This window comes from Moschus berezovskii, chromosome 15 (genome assembly GCF_049115385.1).
Source record: "Moschus berezovskii isolate FMDL1 chromosome 15, NW_MosBer_1.0, whole genome shotgun sequence".
NCBI classification, from domain to species: Eukaryota; Metazoa; Chordata; class Mammalia; order Artiodactyla; family Moschidae; genus Moschus; species Moschus berezovskii.
The window spans coordinates 78,120,266-78,138,540 of record NC_142474.1 but is presented as its reverse complement, the minus strand read 5'-3'; the positions used below and the strand labels follow the sequence as shown (position 1 = coordinate 78,138,540).

Genomic DNA, 18,275 nt, shown 5'->3' with positions numbered 1-18,275 from the left:
CCCGCACCCTTCTGTTTAAAACAACGGAGAGAGGCGGAAGCACAGGGAGAAGGATTCAGGAAAGGTTCACTAATCAAAGGAAATAACCGAAGCGGCAGAGGAGCTGGGCTCACAGCTGAGTTCAAGGGAAGGAACATCTTAGGTTCCCAGCATTTCCAAATTCTTACCTACGATGGTGGCAGGGTTTGGGGTCGGACTTTTGTTTAGTTACTGTCCAGGGTACCTGGCTGTGCAAAGTCAGACTAGAAAGGCGGCCAGACGCTCACAAGCCAGCCTTTGGAAGCTCGGCTGTTCCGGGTGCCGGACTCCTTCCCGCTTCCCGGGCGCGCGGGAAGCCCTGCCGCCGCCCAAACACAAGATGGCCTGGGCAGCTTCGCGGCCCGCTTGAAGCCACAACCAGCACTTAAGATGGCGGCGAACACTAAGCTAACGGCCGGAAGAGCGCGCGGGATCGTCCAGAAACAAAAATGTCCCCCGTGCAGATCTCGCGGCTTCCAACGAGGGCCCAAAACAATCATGGCGGCGAAGGGCCTCTATCTAGAGACCGCGAACAAAGCGAGCCCGATTGGTCGGTGACAAACCAGTTACCCGCTGTACCAGGGAGAAGGGCGGTCGAGAGAGAGAAAAATAAAACGCAGCCTTTCTGTGACACAGAACGTTTCTTGAAAATTACTAGCACAAAACGGGGAAAAGTCCCCCGAATGTTCGATGGGGAACGAGTATAGAAAACTCGGGCTGACAGATGAAGGCGGCTTTCTCAATGGCGGATGCACTGAGGCAGCCACGAGCGTAACTCCTCTCACAGCTCCTCTGAACGGAAGAGAGCCGTCTTGGCCCTCGAACGCATCAGCGGGAGGGGAGACGGCACGGGCGTGAGCTAGCCGGCGCGCGCACAGACGCAGGGGCCTCCGACCCCCGTCAGCCCCCGCGGGGACGAGGCGCGGGCGCTGCGTTCCACAGGCGCGGCCGCGGCGGCGCCTCCGCTCCGGGCCTTCTGGGCGGTCGCTCCGGGAGACCGCGGCTGGTGAGCGGCCGCGGGACCCGGCGCGTCGCCATTGGTCAGGGCCGGAAGGCCCGGACCCGCCGAGAGCGGTTGGTCACGTTTCCATTCCCTGAGCGCCTCTTCTGCGCGGCAAAAAGGGAGACACTGTGCCTCAGCAAGGCCGTGGGACCCGTCATTTACGTTTCCACTTCCGACAGTGCGCCTAGACTGACACGAGGCGACCCCGCCCCCGGGCTTCCGGTCGCCGCACCGCGTCCCCGGCCGCCGGCGTCACCGACGCCCGGCGCGAGCGCGGGGCTGCGCATGCTCGGTCCCTGGCGCGGGCCCGTCTCCCGGAGCGGCGGCGGCGCGGGGTGCGGCCTCGGGGGCTGCGGGCGGCGGCCGGCGGGCAGGTGAGAAGGCCGGGGCCGCCGGGGGGAGCCGGCTCTCTGCCCGGCTGCAGGGGAGCCGGGGCTCGTCGGTGCCTCGTCCTCGCTCGGAAAGGTCACTGAAGGAGATACCAGGGGCGGGACTGGGAGGCCTGCTCCTTAGAGGCTGCGCTTAACCTGCAGCGTCGGCGCTGGTCCGCGCTGCCGGGAGGAACGCGGAGGAGCGGGGGCGCGTCGGCGCTGTGCGCAGAGCGCCGGGTGTGCACTCTCTTCCTCTGACCCGCGCGGCCGCACCGGAACGTAGACGGAAAAGGCGGCGAATGCCTGGCCCTGAGACCTGTGTCTGCCTGAAGAGCCGCCCTCAGACGGCAGCACTCCGCTCCGCGTGGCGGTACCGGCTCGGACGGCAAAAGCAGGACTTGGCGCTTTGGACATTGTGCGCGTGGAAACCCTGTTGAGGTGGAGGCCTCCTGAGGTCATATGCTGCCTCTTCCCGCGCCAGATCAGGCTCACATCCTGTTGGTGTTTCAGAGGCTCCCTATTCGCGCTTTCATTGATGCATTCATTATTGCTAGCAGTTTATATTCATATTTGTCACACTGCCTAGTTAGCAGATACAGAAGTGACCAAAACAAGCATGGCCCTGACCACGTTGACCTTGTATTTAACGATGGGAGGGGCAACGATGAACAAGTACATTGATAAATGAAAAAGATGTTTCCAGATTGTTCTAGATGGGGTTCCCTGGGAAACAGACCTAAGGAGATTTATGGCCAGGACATTTATTAGGACTTTTTGGATCTTACCAAGGCAGAAAGGAGGCAGAATGGTGGATAGAAAAAGTTGAGGTGCAGTATGGTCCCAAGGAGAGTGTCCACCAAGTCTCACAGTAACTCTGAGAGTTGTCCCAAGGGAAGAGTCAAGACTATATCCCTGCAGTGAGTGATCAGTCGTTGGATACCCACTGTCCCCGAAAGAGGGCATAACTTCAACTCTTCCCCCAGTCAGTCCTGGGACTGACATCTGTCTCCGCACTCCCTGGAGCTTGGATCAAACAGGAGTCTCCAGAAGTGCCTGTTTTTATATCTTATTTGTATTGAAGATATTGTATATACAACAAGAATGACTGCTGCCCTGTATTGAATGCTCACATATCAGATACTGGATAAACAATAAATATTTACGTGGGTAAATACATAGGAATTCTCATTATATAACACAATGTTACGGACTATGAAATTGAGACAAGAAATAAGTCTTGCCTAAGATCGTACCTATTGGGGGAGGTTAGAATTTGATTTCTGTCATTACTCAAAGCGTCATTATACTAGGCCCCTCATATTTAGTCACTTAGCTTCATCAACTTGTCAGAGAAACAAATATGAATTTATCATCCTGTCTTTGCTGTTTTGCTTTGTCCTTGAGTTTGCTTCTTTCCTTCATGATGAACTTTCCTGGCCCTCACTTTTGGAGCCTGTTACCTTTTCTATAACATCCTGGAATCTTATTAACAGAGGCCAGCCTGAGTGCCAGGTATGTGATAACTGCAGAACAACCTTGTGATACGGCTGTCAGTGTTATCCTCATTTTATGGATGATGGACCTGAAGCACTGTGAGGTTATGGAATCATCCAGGGTCACAGCCAGCCGTCCTGTAATAAGGCAGAGATGGAAAGCCCAGGCAGTAGGATGCCGCAACTTGTCCACTTAACAGTGCATGCTTACCAAGATGATGTGTTGTAAGCAGGAACTAGATCCCATCTTTTGTGCTGTACAAAGAAATGCAGGTTTCACCTTCTGGTCAAAAATGCCACTGAAGGCTTCTGAGCAACACAACTGTATCTGTTGTTGTTTTCCCCAAGATGGCAGTGTTAAGAGGGTAGAGAATGGAATAGTAGTTTTCAGACTTAAGCTTCAAAATTACCAAATGAATTTGTTGAAACACAGATTACTGGATCCCAGTGTAGAGTTCTGATTCAGTATGTCCGGGGCAGCCCAGGATTTTACATTTCTGATAAATTCCCAGGTGATGCTACTGCCAGTGGCGAAGGGACCACACTGAGAACCATTGGGCTAGAAGCAAGTGAGGTAATGAGGGTCTGGACTGTGGCGGCGGGAAATGTGTTATTTGAAAGGAATCAGAGTGTCTAGTAACTGGAAATTGTGCAAAAGAAATATCAGGTCAAATGGAGAATTGGGTGACTGACTTGATGGGGAGTGTAAGAAACAGCAGAGTCCACTGTACCCAGATTTTCTAATTGAACAGCATGGTAGATAATTTCTTTATTTAAAAAAAAAAACCAAAGCAGGAAGTAGAGGAGAAACAGCAATTTGGGAAGGAAAGAGGATGCATTTTTATATGAGATGAGTTTAGACATTAGTGGGACTAAGCTGGAAATGAAGGCCTGGGAGTCCCTGATGGATGTGCTAAAATAGAAGCTGTGGGTGTGAATGAGGACACCCAGGAAACGAACAGAGGGAGAAGACAGCCAAGGACAGAGTTGAGAAGGGTGAACAGGTAGGTGGAAACCGAGAAACCATTAAAGGAGACCAGGAAGGCTCAGACTAGCCTCAGGTACTTAGAGTTTCAAGAACTCGTCAAAAGTGCTGCAGAGATTATAGGGAGAGATTGGTGATCTTTGTAGTCAAAGCGGTTTCCATGGAGAGTGGAACAAAAGCAAATTACTTGGGTGTGAAGATGGAAGTGGGAATTGGCTCTGCTGCTGCTGCTGCTAAGTCACTTCAGTCGTGTCCGACTCTGTGTGACCCCATAGACAGAAGCCCACCAGGCTCCCCCGTCCCTGGGATTCTCCAGGCAAGAACACTGGAGTGGGCCGCCATTTCCTTCTCCAATGTGTGAAAGTGAAAAGTGAAAGTGAAGTCGCTCAGTCGTGTCCGACCCTTAGCGACCCCACGGACTGCAGCCTACCAGGCTCCTCCATCCATGGGATTTTCTAGGCAATAGTACTGGAGTGGCTTGCCATTGCCTTCTCCGGGGAATTGGCTCTAGAAATGTGTTATTTGAAAGGAATCAGAGTGTCTAGTAATTGAAAGGAAGGGCCGGGGCAGTGACTTCAGGGAATTTGCTTTTGGTTCTTTTCAGTGGAGAAAAACAGTCTTGCCAAGGAGGAAGACCAGTTCCAAGCGGGAGATGGGAAGTAGAAGTTGGGGGGTGATGGAGTTGGGACACTGAAGACACAGTGGCAGATGGGACTGACTGGTCGGAAGTGTCTGGTCCTCCTGCGAGAGTGAGGAAGGACGTGAAAGTGGGAGCTGAGATGGAGGTTTTACCACGTGGGAGCGGGAAGCAGAGGGGCTCAGACCCAGTAGCCACAGTGTCCTCTGGCCAGTAAGTTATCTCCAGAAACCAAGGTGGAGAGTAAAATGGAAATCTCAGAAATGGTGAGGACAGAAACCAACCCTTTGGGGATTCGGAGCTGACCAGGGGAACATAAAGGCATTGATGCAGCACCAAGAGCCCAGTCCACGGTCTTCAGTAACTCCCCACCAGCTTCCATGTCAAATGGCAGTGTAAAGATGGTGAAAAGGACTGGAAAGATTCTCAGACAACTCTAAATTTTATAACGACTCTCCACACCTTTCTGATAAGCCACAGCGTACCAGAAAGCTGATCGTCTTTTCCTCATCAGTTGTTAGTTATTTACTTGCTGTTCACAGTTTAGGTTGTGGATCGTTAGAGCTCCCTTATAAAACTTGTGATGCTTCCAGTATCCTACTTATTTATAAAGACACTGAATTCACAGTAATGCAGTAGAGGATATCAGAGATGGTAAAATGCTCACGCTTTCACCACGCTCTGTGCCTGCTCCTGACCCGCTGCAGGAGCTGTGCTGCTCAGCTGATTCTGACCACAGTGCCTGCTGGTCACGGCAGGGGTCAGGTTTTGCAGAAAGGAAACTTGGAGCTCAGGTTCGGCAGTACGTATACTAAAATTGGAACGATACAGAGATTAGCATGGCCCCTGTGCAAGGATGACAGGCAAATTCATGAAGCATTCCACTACTTTTTTGTAAGCTTCCTGGTGGCTCAGACAGTAAAGAATCTGCCTGCAGTGAGGGAGACTCAGGTTTGATCCCTGGGTCAGGTTGGGAAGATCCCCTGGAGAAGGGAATGGCAACCCACTCCACTATTCTTGCCTGGAGAATTTCATGGACAGAAGACCTTGGAGGGCTACGGTCCATGGGGTCGCAAATAGTTGGGACAGGACTAAGCGACTAACACACACGGTCCACTCAGTTAATCAAGAATTGACAGTAATTTTTTTGTTGTCTGTGTTTTGACAAGACTGGAAAAGTTCAGCAAAGCTGTTATTTTAGTGATGTAAGGCCGGGGGGGAAAGAAACTTGTTCTCTTTGGCATACCAGTCATCAGGTCAATAGGCCTGAAGACACCATGCAGTCCTTTCTAACATGTACACAAAATTGCCAAAATGTGGACTGTTGTGTTAAAATTGAGGATAAAAAGAACTACTTTCAGGGTCAGTAATTAGATTTCAGAAATGAGGAATGCACAGATACTTAAAATCAATATATGTCACGCCAGAAGAAAAGGCATTATACAATTCCAGTAAATTTAATGAAATATCACAGCCACAAGAGTTGGGTTAATTAATTGTTCAACTTTCCATTTAGTGTTCTCTTCATGTTTAAATTACATTCAGTAATTTTTTAAAATGTTTTAAACGTTATTTTTTTTTTTCAAATACTTTAAACGGAGCCAGATGAAGACGTTAAGAATCTACCTTACACTGTGTTCAAGAGGCCAGCAGATGGCGCCCTGCAAGCCCAGTAGGCAGAATGAGAGCTTTCGCCCGCATTGCCTGCTTCCGCGTTATTGTAGGCCTAAGCCAAACGCTGTGGTTTTAATTGACGTGATGGTGCATACAAAGAGTAATCTGATAGTCAGTGCCAGGTTGTTTAGGATTAAGTGCTTTTTTTGCCCTTCTCGTTACTAATCAGTTCTATGCAGTCAAAAAGATTATGATATTTTAGTGGGGCAGAGATGTAACCAGCTTTTCTCCGTTCTGTTCATTAATCTCTCACTATTCATTCTGTACTAAGAACTGAGCTTAAAAAAAAAAGTGGCTAAAATTAGCTCCACTCATCCATTAGTAAGTAGATCATGGGTGTGTGTTTGGAGGATATGGGCTTGTTCGCCCTCTCATTTTGGACCAAGTGGCACAAGACCTGTTGACCTCTAGTGTACCCCACCGTGAGAATAAAGACACCAGGTGTAATGCACTGGGGAGCATGACCTCAGTGACCCGCACAGGTATGCAGCATGTGCCCAGAATGTTCTCGGCACACGTCATTATGCATTGGCAATTCTGATTGACTTTTGCCAAAGCTGACATATAATACTCAACTTTTGAAAACTGCCATTAAGAATACCAGCCTAGACTTTAGGACTCCAAACTCCAAGATGAGTGCCACAATTAACTGACAATAATTTTAGAATCATTTAGTGTTTCCTCATATATAAAGTGGTCTCATAAAATTGCTATGGAAACAAAAAGAAAAAATAGGAAACTTTTTGAATAATGCAAAGTATTTGTTTTGGAAAGAAGGATATAAGAAAGCATCTGTGTCAATGGCCTATAAACATTTTCTATACTTAACCAGAGGCTTTTCAATGGATAAAACTGTAAATGTCTACTTTCTGTTTTACTTAATGTAAAATTTACTAATCTCTTTTCCTTTTTCTTGGTTTCCTCCATCTTTGTAAAAGAGTCCCACACCCTCTGTTTTCATTTGTTTTTTCTTAGGAGCGTGCTTAGAGAGGATCCAGGAAAGATAAGGGCAGTGGCAGGTCGACTGGAGGAGGGTGAGGAGAGGGAAGACGTCTTCTTGCTGTGGTTTGTGTCACTGCTTTAATCCAGGCAACCTTGAAACACTCTGTGAGTGAAGAAGCACTAACTCATTTTAGAAGCCAGCCTGTTTTTGTCTGGGAAACGTGATCATTTTGAGCATATTCTTGAGAAAATATTGCTTCAGACTTAGGAATCTCTTCTGTCCATAAAATAGTTCCACACCACTTGGAATAACTCGTTGCCAAATGTTTTGAGGAAAGGGCCATCTCAAGAAAAGCTGTATCCAGCTTCGTTTTCCATCCCCAAGTTGGAACTCCCTGTCTCCCTGCTGCTCAGCACTGTGAACCTTTGTAAAAGTCAAAGTTTTAAAAACCTTCTTGTTAAGTTCATTTGAAAAATGAGTTTAATTGTTAGGAATTCTAGTAAGACTTTGTATTATCCTGAGAAGCAGCATAGAGAGGCTATAGCATGGACTCTGGAGAATTTACAAGAGTACTTAGCATATTTAGCAATAAAACACTGAAAAAAACCTCAGATTTCTATCAATCAGTGATCTGTTAAATTAGGATATTGCCATAAAAACTATATAACTACTAAAATCATATTGAAGGTTTATATTATTGGAGGGAGACGAGATTACAAAAAGAGAGTGTTTATTGCAATCACATTTTTGTTAAAACCAAAAAAATTACAGGTTTTTTTTAGCTTTCTTATTACTGTATTTTCTAACTTGAAAAAGTAAGCCTGTGTTATAGTTTTTAGAAAAGGGCAAAAAAAAAGAAAAGGGCAGTGATGCTAAGTCTCATTTTGAAAATATTCCACAAAAAGACTTTAGAAGAAAAAAATGGATTAAATCAAAATTGTATACCCCTAGTATATTTGATTCGGAGAAGGCAATGGCAGGCCACTCCAGTACTATTGCCTAGAAAATCCCATGGACAGAGGAGCCTGGTGGGCTACAGTCCATGGGGTCGCTACTAGTCGGACATGACTGAGCGACTTCACTTTCACTTTTCACTTTCACACATTGGAGAAGGAAATGGCAACCCACTCCAGTGTTCTTGCCTGGATAATCCCAGGGATGGCGGAGCCTGGTAGGCTGGCATCTATGGGGTCGCACAGAGTTGGACGCAACTGAAGTGACTTAGCAGCAGCAGCAGCATATTTGATTGTATTTAAAAGCCCCACAAGAAGGTATGAGAAAAATAAGGAACACATTACTTCACTAACTACTTTGTTGTCGTTTTCTTACAACTAGCAAGGAGCCTTATTTAGTAAAGTCTAAGGTGTCTGGCCTGGTATGTGATTTATTCAAGCGACAATATATATAAAATGCTGGAAAGATACTAAGTAAAGGAAACGAAGTAGGTGAAGGCTGCTGTGCCACTGTGTGTCTATCTTACTTGCTGGAGATGGCGTGATACTCAGCGTGTTTATGTGGACTTAAATGTGAAGACTCTCAAAGTACTTTGTAAAGTAAAATGCCCTGTCATCCTGATCCTTATCATCTTCCAGGCCTCACAGAGGACAACAGAATAATCACTGGAAGTCAGTCAGTTGCCTGCTTTTTCACCTCCATTAGCCAAATCAATATACGAGATGCGGAGAATATGAGGAAGTGGCTGCCTGTAGGTGTTGAGCAAATATAAAAGCTATTAATTATTAAATCAGGAAGTGCTGTTACTGGGCCTCAGTGATCATTTGGCAAATAATGAGTTTTCAGCCAAAATAGATACTAATTCCAAGGCTGAACTCACCCTAAATCTAGAAAAAGATGCATTGATCCTTACTGCATCTCATTCTAGTGGAAAAGCATACACAGCATAAACAGAACGGAGCACCTCCCTTGTCCTTAACCCAGGGAAGACCCAAAGAGACGCCAAGCACAGGGAGCCGCTGTGATGCCAATCTGAGGAGGGTTCCCAGCACATCACAGTTCATACTGTGATCTGTTGGACGTGGAGGGAATAGTACCACAGTCCGCAGACATTGCTGTTACAGCTTGGACCTTAATTTATTCTGAATTTTGGTTATTGAGTTATTCATCTTATTATTATATTCTTTCATTCCAAACATGGAGAAGGAAGTGGCAACCCACTCCAGTATTTTTGCCTGGAAAATCCCATGGACAAAGGAGCCTGGTGGGCTACAGTTCATGGGGTCGCAAGAGTCAGACGTGACTTAACAACTAAACCACCACCACCACCACCGTTCCAAATGAGTCTTTTCTATTAGCTGTTTTCCTAAAAGTTCATAACTCAGGAAAAAGTGACAAATACGATGATATGTTAGTGATCATGAGAAGTAAACAGGGACAGAGGTACTGTCTATGAAAAGTGCTATGACTTGACAAGTTCATGTCAGAAGGGACAGAGTTGGAGATGCTTAAAGTCACCTTAAGTATTGCGACTGGAGGTGAATGGACAGTATATCCTGATCCTTTAATTCAAGGTATTTTGTGGACAAAAATGCCACCTGTCCACACAGACCATTGACTTTGGCGCAGCCTCGAGTCCCTCCTTCCATCTGAGAAGTAAGTCTTATTCAAGCTCTTCCCTCATTGTTCCTGATCACCTAGGGCCTCCCTCAGAGTTTTATATATTGTTCCTCAAATCTCAAATGCCCCAAACGGTTTTGCACAGTGGGCTCCACAAGGAAGTGTAATCATGATAGTTATTTGTGATTGACTTATTCCGAAGATTAGAACATGAGTATCAATAAAAGGTATGGTTGCTAAAGGTTGCAAAAAAGCATATAGAATGCCAAAGCCCTTGAGGGAAGGGAGAGGGCCAAAAATACTTGCAGTTACAAAGCAGGCCATGATTTCTCTAGCAGTTTGTTTAAGTTAGCAAAAAAGTCCTTATGAAATGTGAATTTGTACCTCGAAGAGAAATCATTTCTAATGCTGGGAATAATGTGTACATAGGCATAACTCTAAGCCTTCTGTTTATTTTTAATATGTACATACAGAACACAGTTCACATATGTAGCTCATTAGTCCTGTATTTTAATCTTGCCTTGAAAGGGAAGGAATAAGTAAAAATTATGTTCAGACATTTTTCTAAACACATTCACACAAAATTACTGTAAGTGATTTCATAATGGAACTCACATATATTCCACTGAACCTAATTCTTAACAGTCCTTATCTTCCTTCATTGCCAAGACGGGAGCTTGGAGAGCGGGTCCATTCAGAGCATCATGAGTGTATAAGCTCATCACTAAAGCCTAGTGAGCTCCCTTGAGTAAAAAAGTATAAGAAGGCTTTAGAGGTCATCTAGACTTAAAACCCCAAACCCAACAGATCATCAGAAACAGACTTCCTGGGCCACACGCCATGCTTTCCAAATCAGACAGAGCAAAAAAATTGTTTTTAATACTATCGAGCTTTAAAACTGCAGTTAAGTTCCTAGCCCTAGTTTCTTCAAGTAAACTTTGTTGACAGTAACCCTTATTCAGTTCTGGTTCAATTCAGTCACTCAGTCGTGTCTGACTCTTTGTGACTGCAGCACGCCAGGCCTCCCTGTCCATCACCAACTCCTGGAGTTTACTCAAACTCAGGTCCATTGAGTCGGTGATGTCATTCAACCATCTCATCTTCTTTCGTCCCCTTCTCCTCCTGCTTTCAATCTTTCCCACCCCTAGGGTCTTTTCCAATGAGTCAGTTCTTTGCATCAGGTGGCCAAAGTATTGGAGTTTCAGCTTCAACATAAGTCCTTCCAATGAATATTCAAGACTGATTTCCTTTAGGATGGACTAGTTGGATCTCCTTGCAGTCCAAATGACTCTCAAGAGTCTTCTCCAACACCACAGTTCAAAAGCGTCATTTCTTCAGCACTCAGCTTTTTTTATACCCCAACTCTCACATTCATACATGACCACTGGAAAAACCACAGCTTTGACTAGATGGACCTTTGTTCGCAAAGTAATGTCTCTGCTTTTTAATATGCTGTCTAGTTTGGTCATAACTTTTCTTCTAAGGAGTAAGCGTCTTTTAATTTTATGGCTGCAGTCACCATCTGCAGAGATTTTGGAGCCCCCCCAAAATAAAGTCCACTGTTTCCACTGTTTGCCCATCTATTTGTCATGAAGTGATGGGACCAGATGTCATGATCTTTGTTTTCTGAATATTGAGTTTTAAGCCAACTTTTGAACTCTCTTTCACTTTCATCAAGAGGCTCTTTAGTTCTTCTTCGCTTTCTGCCATAAGGGTGGTGTCATCTGCATATCAGAGGTTATTGATATTTCTCCCGGCAATCTTGATTCCAGCTTGTGCTTCATCCAGCCCAGCATTTCTCATGATGTACTCTGCATGTAAGTTAAATAAGCAGAGTGACAATAAACAGCCTTGATGTACTCTTTTCCCAATTTGGAACCAGTCTGTTGTTCCATGTCCAGTTCTAACTGTTGCTTCCTGACCTGCATACAGATTTCTCAAGAGGCAGGTCAGGTGGTCTGGTATTCTCATCTCTCTTTTTTTTTTATTTATTTAATAAATGGTACAAAGCACAGTGCCAAAAACATTAACAGTTAAACATCTCTTGAAGAATTTTCCACAGTTTGTTGTGATCCACACAGTCAAAGGCTTTGGCATAGTCAATAAAGCAGAAATAACCCTTACAGGGTATAGTTATTAGTGTTAAGGGTAATCACTCTAAATGCAGAGGCTCAGCATAGAAATGTGGAGATGGCATTAATTCGTAGAGTTCAAGCCAAAAGTCTTCTGCTACAATTGGGACCAATGCTTGACTCCATTTCAGTGGAAACATCATCACTCACATCCTGTCAGAATGCAGAATCTGACTAAATAGATATTTTTAAAGAATAATTTAACTCCGTTGTGGTTCGGAGAAATTAATTATATAAAGATACCGACATTGATGCATGAGTGTGCCCAAAGTTTCCAGCAGCTTTCCCAGCAGGTGATGTTGCTCCTTCATAGTTGCTGACTAAACTTTTAGTGTTGCCCTGTATGTTTCCAAGCCTGATCTGCTGCCATCCCTGTAAGTCTGCAACTTACCTCTTTTAGTTAAATAACATCGCAATGTATTGTACCTAGAAACCTTTTAACAGGCAGCTTCTATCCGAGGGCAGTGTTCTGCTTGTGCTTTAGAGGTGTAATTTTAGAGCATTTTTTTTTTTTAATTTTGTTTTTAACTGTCGACCTTTTCTTAGGTACACTGATGCTGAAGTACTATGAGCTTTCAGAACTTCTGGAAAGACTACAAAGTTCTGGTTGTTATGGTACCTCTGATTGGGTTCATACATTTTGGGTGGCACAGGATCAAAAGCAGCCCTGTTTTCCAAATTCCTAGTAAGAACAACCTCTCTGAACCAGACACTCTGGCACTTACAAGTCCTAAGAAGAACCACCTGCCAGGGAAGTAGCAGGCTTGCAAGTTTCAGGTGAGTTTGACTTACCCCCTCAAAATGCATTTATACAGGAAAAGCAAAATATATGCTTTGATTTCCTTTGTTGTTGTTTAGCAACTAAGTCGTGTCTAACTCTTTGCAATCCCCCATGGGCTGTTGCCCACTAGGCTCCTCTGACCATGGAATTTTCCAGGAAAGAATACTGGAGTGGGTTGCCATTTCCTTCTCCAGGGTATCTTCCCAACCCAGAGATCAAAGCTGCATCCCCTGCCTTGCAGGCTGATTCTTTACCACTGAGCCACCAGGGAAGCCCTTGTTTCCCTTCATCAGTTAATGCTCTGGTAGCAATGAGAGTTTTTGTTCTTGATGACAATATGAATTCAGAAGTCTGCATAAATTTGAACTATCATAGTCACTATCATCAGTAACACTTTAAACATTTAAATTCCCTCCAAATTCCCACTGGCTGTCTGTTTTATATATGGGAATGTATATGTCTCCATGCTCTTCTCTCCATTTGTCACACCCTCTCCTTCCCCTGCTGTGTCCACCAGTCTGTTCTCGGTGTGTCCATCTCCATTGCTGTGCTGCAAATAGGTTCATTAATACCATCTTCCCAGATTCCCTACACATGCATTGATGTACAATATTTGTCTTTCTCTTTCCAGCTAACTTCACTCAGTACAACAGGCTCTAGGTTCATCCACCTCATTAAGACTAACTCAAATGTGATATGTTTTATAGCTGAGTAATATTTCACGTACATGGAACAACAGACTGGTTACAAATAGGAAAAGGAGTACGTCAAGGTTGTATATTGTCACCCTGCTTATTTAACTTATATGCAGAGTACAACATGAGGAACGCTGGGCTGGAAGAAGCATGAGCTAGAATCAAGATTGCTGGGAGAAATATCAATAACCTCAGATATGCAGATGACACCACCCTTATGGCAGAAAGTGAAGAGGAAATCAGAAGCCTCTTGATGAACGTGAAAGAGGAGAGTGAAAAGGTTGGCTTGAAGCTCAACATTCAGAAAACAAAGATCATGGCATCTGGTCCCATCACTTCATGGGAAATAGATGGGGAAACAGTGGAAACAGTGCCAGACTTTATTTTGGGGGGCTCCAAAATCACTGCGGATGCTGATTGCAGCCATGAAATTAAAAGACGCTTACTCCTTGGAAGGAAAGTTATGACCAACCTTGATAGCATATTAAAAAGCAGAGACATTACTTTGTCAACCAAGGTCCGTCTAGTCAAGGCTATGGTTTTTCCCATGGTCATGTATGGATGTGAGAGTTGGACTGTGAAGAGAGCTGAGTGCTGAAGAATTGATGCTTTTGAACTGTGGTGCTGGAGAAGACTCTTGAGAGTCCCTTGGACTGCAAGGAGATCCAACCAGTCCATTCTAAAGGAGATCAATCCTGGGTGTTCATTGGAAGGACTTATGCTAAAGCTGAAACTCCAATACTTTGGCCACCTCATGCGACGAGTTGACTCACTGGAAAAGACTATGATGCTGGGAAGGATTGGGGACAGGAAGAGAAGGAGACGACAGAGAATGAGATGGCTGGATGGCATCACCGACTTGATGGACATGACTTTGAGTGAACTCCGGGATTTGGTGATGGACAGGGAGGCCTGGCGTGCTGTGATTCATGGGGTTGCAAAGAGTCGGACATGACTGAGCAACTGAACTGAACTGAATATTCCATTGTTTATATGTACCATAACTTCTTTATCCATTCATCTGTCAATGGACATCTAAGTTGCTTCCATGTCCTAGCTGTTGTAAAAAGTGCTGCAACAGACATGGGGTACACATATCTCTTCCAGTTACAAGTTTCTCAGTAGTGGGATTGTTGGGTCATATGGTAGTTCTATTCCTAGTTTTTTAAGACATCTCCATACTGATCTCCATAGTGGCTGTGTCAATTTACATTCCCACCAACTGTGCAAGAGGGTTGCCTTTGCTCCACCTCCTCTCCAGCATTTGTTGTTTGTAGACTTTTTCGTGATGGCCACTCTGACCAGTGTGAGGTGATGCCCTTCACAGTTTTGACTTGCATTTCTCCAGTGATGAGCAGTGCTGTTCATCTTTTCATGGGTTCGTTGGCCATCTCTGTGTCCTCTTTGGAGAAATGTCCGTTACGGTCTTCTGCCCACCTTTTGATTGGGTTGTTTGTTTTTCTGGTGTTGAGCTGCATGAGCTGCTGTATATTTTGGAGGTTAATCCTTTCTCAGTTGTTTCCTGTGTCATTTTTTAATAACTATTACTTTTTGACAGGAAAAGTCCCTAGCTCATCTCATTTATTTCTTGCCTCAGCCATTTCTCCAAAGAAACCTGATTCCTTTTAGGAAAAAATGTTACCTGTTTATATTTCTTTAGATCATATTTTATAGCTCTGAATTGAGAATACAGTCATGGAAGTTTTAGTATTATAAATATTTAGTTGTTATCCATCACTACAAAAAGACCATCTGCCAGGCCAGTGCATCCAGGAATAGTCAGGGCCATTAATGTGATGGTAACTTTTGGAATAAAGGGTCACATTGTTAGGAAGAAAGAAAGAGCTGAGTTGGCACTTCCAAACCTATTCTATAAGCCAGCCCTGTGTTATATCCCCAGTTTTCTCAGTTGAACCTTATTTTGTCTAGAGAAAGACATAGGACCATGACTCAGCAGTTTTGACATCCTGAAAATGATTTGGCGGGCACCAGCACTTTCTTCCTTTCTCATAAAGATACTAGCCAAAAGATGTGGTTCCTGGTCTAACTACCACAAGACTGTTCAGTTCAGTTACTCAGTCGTCTCCGACTCTGCGACCCCATGAATCACAGCACGCCAGGCCTCCCTGTCCATCACCAACTCCCAGAGTTCACTCAAACTCTTGTCCATCGAGTCGGTGATGCCATCCAGCCATCTCATTCTCTGTTGTCCCCTTCTCCTCCTGCCCCCAATCCTTCCCAGCATCAGAGTCTTTTCCAGTGAGTCAACTCGTCGCATGAGGTGGCCAAAGTATTGGAGTTTCAGCTTTAGCATCAATCCTTCCAATGAACACCCAGGATTGATCTCCTTTAGAATGGACTGGTTGGATCTCCTTGCAGAGTCTTCAGAGCCACAGTTCAAAAGCATCAATTCTCCAGCGATCAGCTCTCTTCACAGTCCAACTCTCACATCCATACATGACCACGGGAAAAACCATAGCCTTGACTAGATGGACCTTTGTTGGCAAAGTAATGTCTCTGCTTTTTAATATACTATCAAGGTTGGTCATAACTTTCCTTCCAAGGAGTAAGCGTCTTTTAATTTCATGGCTGCAGTCAGCATCCGCAGTGATTTTGGAGCCCCCCAAAATAAAGTCTGGCACTGTTTCCCCATCTATTTCCCATGAAGTGATGGGACCAGATGCCATGATCTTTGTTTTCTGAATGTTGAGCTTCAAGCCAACCTTTTCACTCTCCTCTTTCACATTCATCAAGAGGCTTCTGATTTCCTCTTCACTTTCTGCCATAAGGGTGGTGTCATCTGCATATCTGAGGTTATTGATATTTCTCCCGGCAATCTTAATTCCAGCTTGTGCTTCTTCCAGCCCAGCGTTCCTCATGATGTACTCTGCATATAAGTTAAATAAGCAGGGTGACAATATACAACCTTGACGTACTCCTTTTCCTATTTGGAACCAGTCTGTTGTTCCATGTACAGTTCTGACTGTTAGAGGGGCCAATTTAGTCCCTTTTGAAAAGTTGCATGTTACTATTATGTATTGAAAAGTAACCAGGCAAATCACTTTATTGGTCACAGTCTGTTAAGATTTGTGGTTTGTGTGGTTTGTGTGGGTGTTGTAACATGCAAATTTACATATGGAAGTCACTTCACTAAGCTTGCATTTAAATGTATTTCACAGATTTTGCTGAATCTAAAATAAGCTTTGAAATAATATTTAAGTTATTTGGCTCTTTCTCATATGAGATGATCAGAAACTTTTTTCCTTGTGCTGTAAAAAGAGACAACTGTAGCTTTATCATTGCAGTGAGAAAGCTGGCCATCCTTGTTTTCACTTTATTTGGGCCCAGTTGCCATGGTTACAGCCCTGTAACTAAATTGGGAGGTGTGATAACCAAAATAACACTTTGCATAACATTCCTTTGTTCTCTTCACATCTTCCCTGCAAGTCTTCAGATCGCCTTCCTGGTCTGCATTGTTCTGCGCCATAGTCTGCTCTGGGCAGGACTGTAGTCTGAGTAGTTCAATTAGTTTTGTTTATGCTAAACACTGTCCACATGGTTAGCATGGTTAGTATATCCCTGAAAACAACCAATAATTGGTTGAACCTTTACCTTCAAAGCACCAGGCCTCAACAGATGAGGTATGTGACCAGAGATTTTTATTCTTGCCACACATTATTATAGTATCAGAAGTTTACGCCTCCCTCTCACTTCTTCCAGCCTCAATAAGGAAACTAGTACCAGTGCTGGCACACTTGGTAAACGGTAGGTAGCATTTTACATTATTTACCCTCTTTGAGTTCAGATTGCCAATGCAGTCCTGTCTTTCTCCTTGTCATCCAGCACATTCCCTGGCTGTGTATTTGTTGTCATAAGCCATAGTTTGGGAGTGGATTAGTTGTCATCAACACTGAGCACCATTAACTGATAGGGTGAAACCACAGAAGATTGCTCTGACTTTAGCCAGATATTTTAAACATGGTTTTTTCTTTGGTAAATGTGTTGTACACATTTGTCCAGCTAGATGTAGACTGTACATTAGGTAGTGTCTATATTAGGAAGCCTGACAGTTATCTCATTTTCATAATTATTTACAAACAGGATTTGATACAAATGCACTTGTATTCAGACCTAAGGTTTCCAAGCAAACCAAAGTTAGAGAAAAAAACATCACTAGATCTTGATGCAAGAGAATAAAAACATTTGGGACCTCGAGACCAGATTCTATGAGTTTTAGTGTATATATACTGTTTCTCTTCTAGAAGCGTATCGTATTAAAAAACTGTGTACTATAAGCTTTCTGACTGTGTTGTACATTCCAGAATTATTAGAATACCAGTACTTTTCCTTGTAGAGATTCATTGAAGAATAAAGAAATGGATGTTTTTAGTCTTAATTTATGTTTCTCATTTTCTGGAGATTTGTACCTGTGGGTGGTTCCTTTTTCTAAAGAAGGAGCAGAGCGTTAAACTAATTACTAAACTTCAATTATAAAATGTTTTGGGGTTACTTCTCTAAAATATTTTTTATTTTTATTTCTTATAGAAAGAAGCAGCTCTGAGTCAGAGCTTGAGCTAGAAAGAAGCGATGAAAAACAGCAGTTGGATCAGAAAGAACTGGCTTCTTGTAGCTGTGGTTTCCTTCATAGGTGTCCATCTTGGAACGTATTTTATACAGAGGGCTGCAAAACAGTCTGTAAAGTCTCAGCCCGAAGGCAAACAAAAGAATTTGAATAAAGAAGTAAAATAAATATTTAGAATTACTAAAATGTTATTATATCAATCATTATGTGCCGATTAGCTTCATAAACATGGAGCTCAGTATTTAATTTTATAGCCACAATGCTGTAAATCCAAACTCTGATTGCTGAAAGATAATCTTGTTAAATGTTAAAACCCACGACAATACAATGAATAGAAAACTCTGGTTAACAAAATAAAACCTTTCTTCACAAATAAGCACTTGCAGT

At 43.8% G+C, this 18,275-nt stretch overlaps 3 protein-coding genes and 1 non-coding gene across 9 annotated transcripts in view; 3 read left to right on the top strand and 1 right to left on the bottom strand.

Annotated features, from left to right (window-relative positions):
- The window catches only part of SLX4IP (SLX4 interacting protein), a 233,498-nt gene extending 232,318 nt beyond the window's left edge, over positions 1-1,180 (bottom strand). The window contains exon 1 of the mRNA XM_055426705.2: positions 168-1,180. The gene's annotated coding sequence lies outside the window, so the exon portion shown is untranslated. The remainder of the gene's footprint in view (positions 1-167) is intronic.
- Positions 1,181-1,249: 69 nt separating this feature from the next.
- On the top strand, positions 1,250-12,607 carry LOC129556233 (uncharacterized). Of its 6 annotated transcripts, none has more exons than XM_088844300.1 (3): positions 1,283-1,395; positions 7,157-7,246; positions 12,377-12,607. In XM_088844300.1, the coding sequence occupies exon 3, from the start codon at positions 12,398-12,400 to the stop codon at positions 12,587-12,589; it is 192 nt and encodes a 63-aa protein (XP_088700426.1). In that variant the 5' UTR covers positions 1,283-1,395; positions 7,157-7,246; positions 12,377-12,397; the 3' UTR covers positions 12,590-12,607. The 6 variants fall into 6 exon arrangements, with proteins under 6 accessions (XP_088700429.1, XP_088700426.1, XP_088700425.1 ...); XM_088844299.1 differs by having other exon boundaries at positions 1,285-1,395; positions 7,157-7,215; XM_088844298.1 differs by having other exon boundaries at positions 1,285-1,395; positions 7,157-7,288.
- Positions 5,294-5,398, top strand: LOC129535517 (U6 spliceosomal RNA). Its single transcript, XR_008681668.1, has one exon. It is a non-coding gene; the product is annotated as a U6 spliceosomal RNA (small nuclear RNA).
- On the top strand, positions 12,514-18,264 carry LOC148775491 (uncharacterized). The gene is made up of 3 exons (XM_088844304.1): positions 12,514-12,607; positions 17,027-17,071; positions 17,852-18,264. The coding sequence occupies exon 3, from the start codon at positions 17,894-17,896 to the stop codon at positions 18,053-18,055; it is 162 nt and encodes a 53-aa protein (XP_088700430.1). The 5' UTR covers positions 12,514-12,607; positions 17,027-17,071; positions 17,852-17,893; the 3' UTR covers positions 18,056-18,264.
- Positions 18,265-18,275: the final 11 nt, after the last annotated feature.

Excerpts from the sequence above, each read along its gene's own strand:
- LOC129556233 (XM_088844303.1), top strand. The coding sequence starts at position 12,398 with ATGAGCTTTCAGAACTTCTGGAAAGACTACAAAGTTCTGGTTGTTATG.
- LOC148775491 (XM_088844304.1), top strand. The coding sequence starts at position 17,894 with ATGAAAAACAGCAGTTGGATCAGAAAGAACTGGCTTCTTGTAGCTGTG.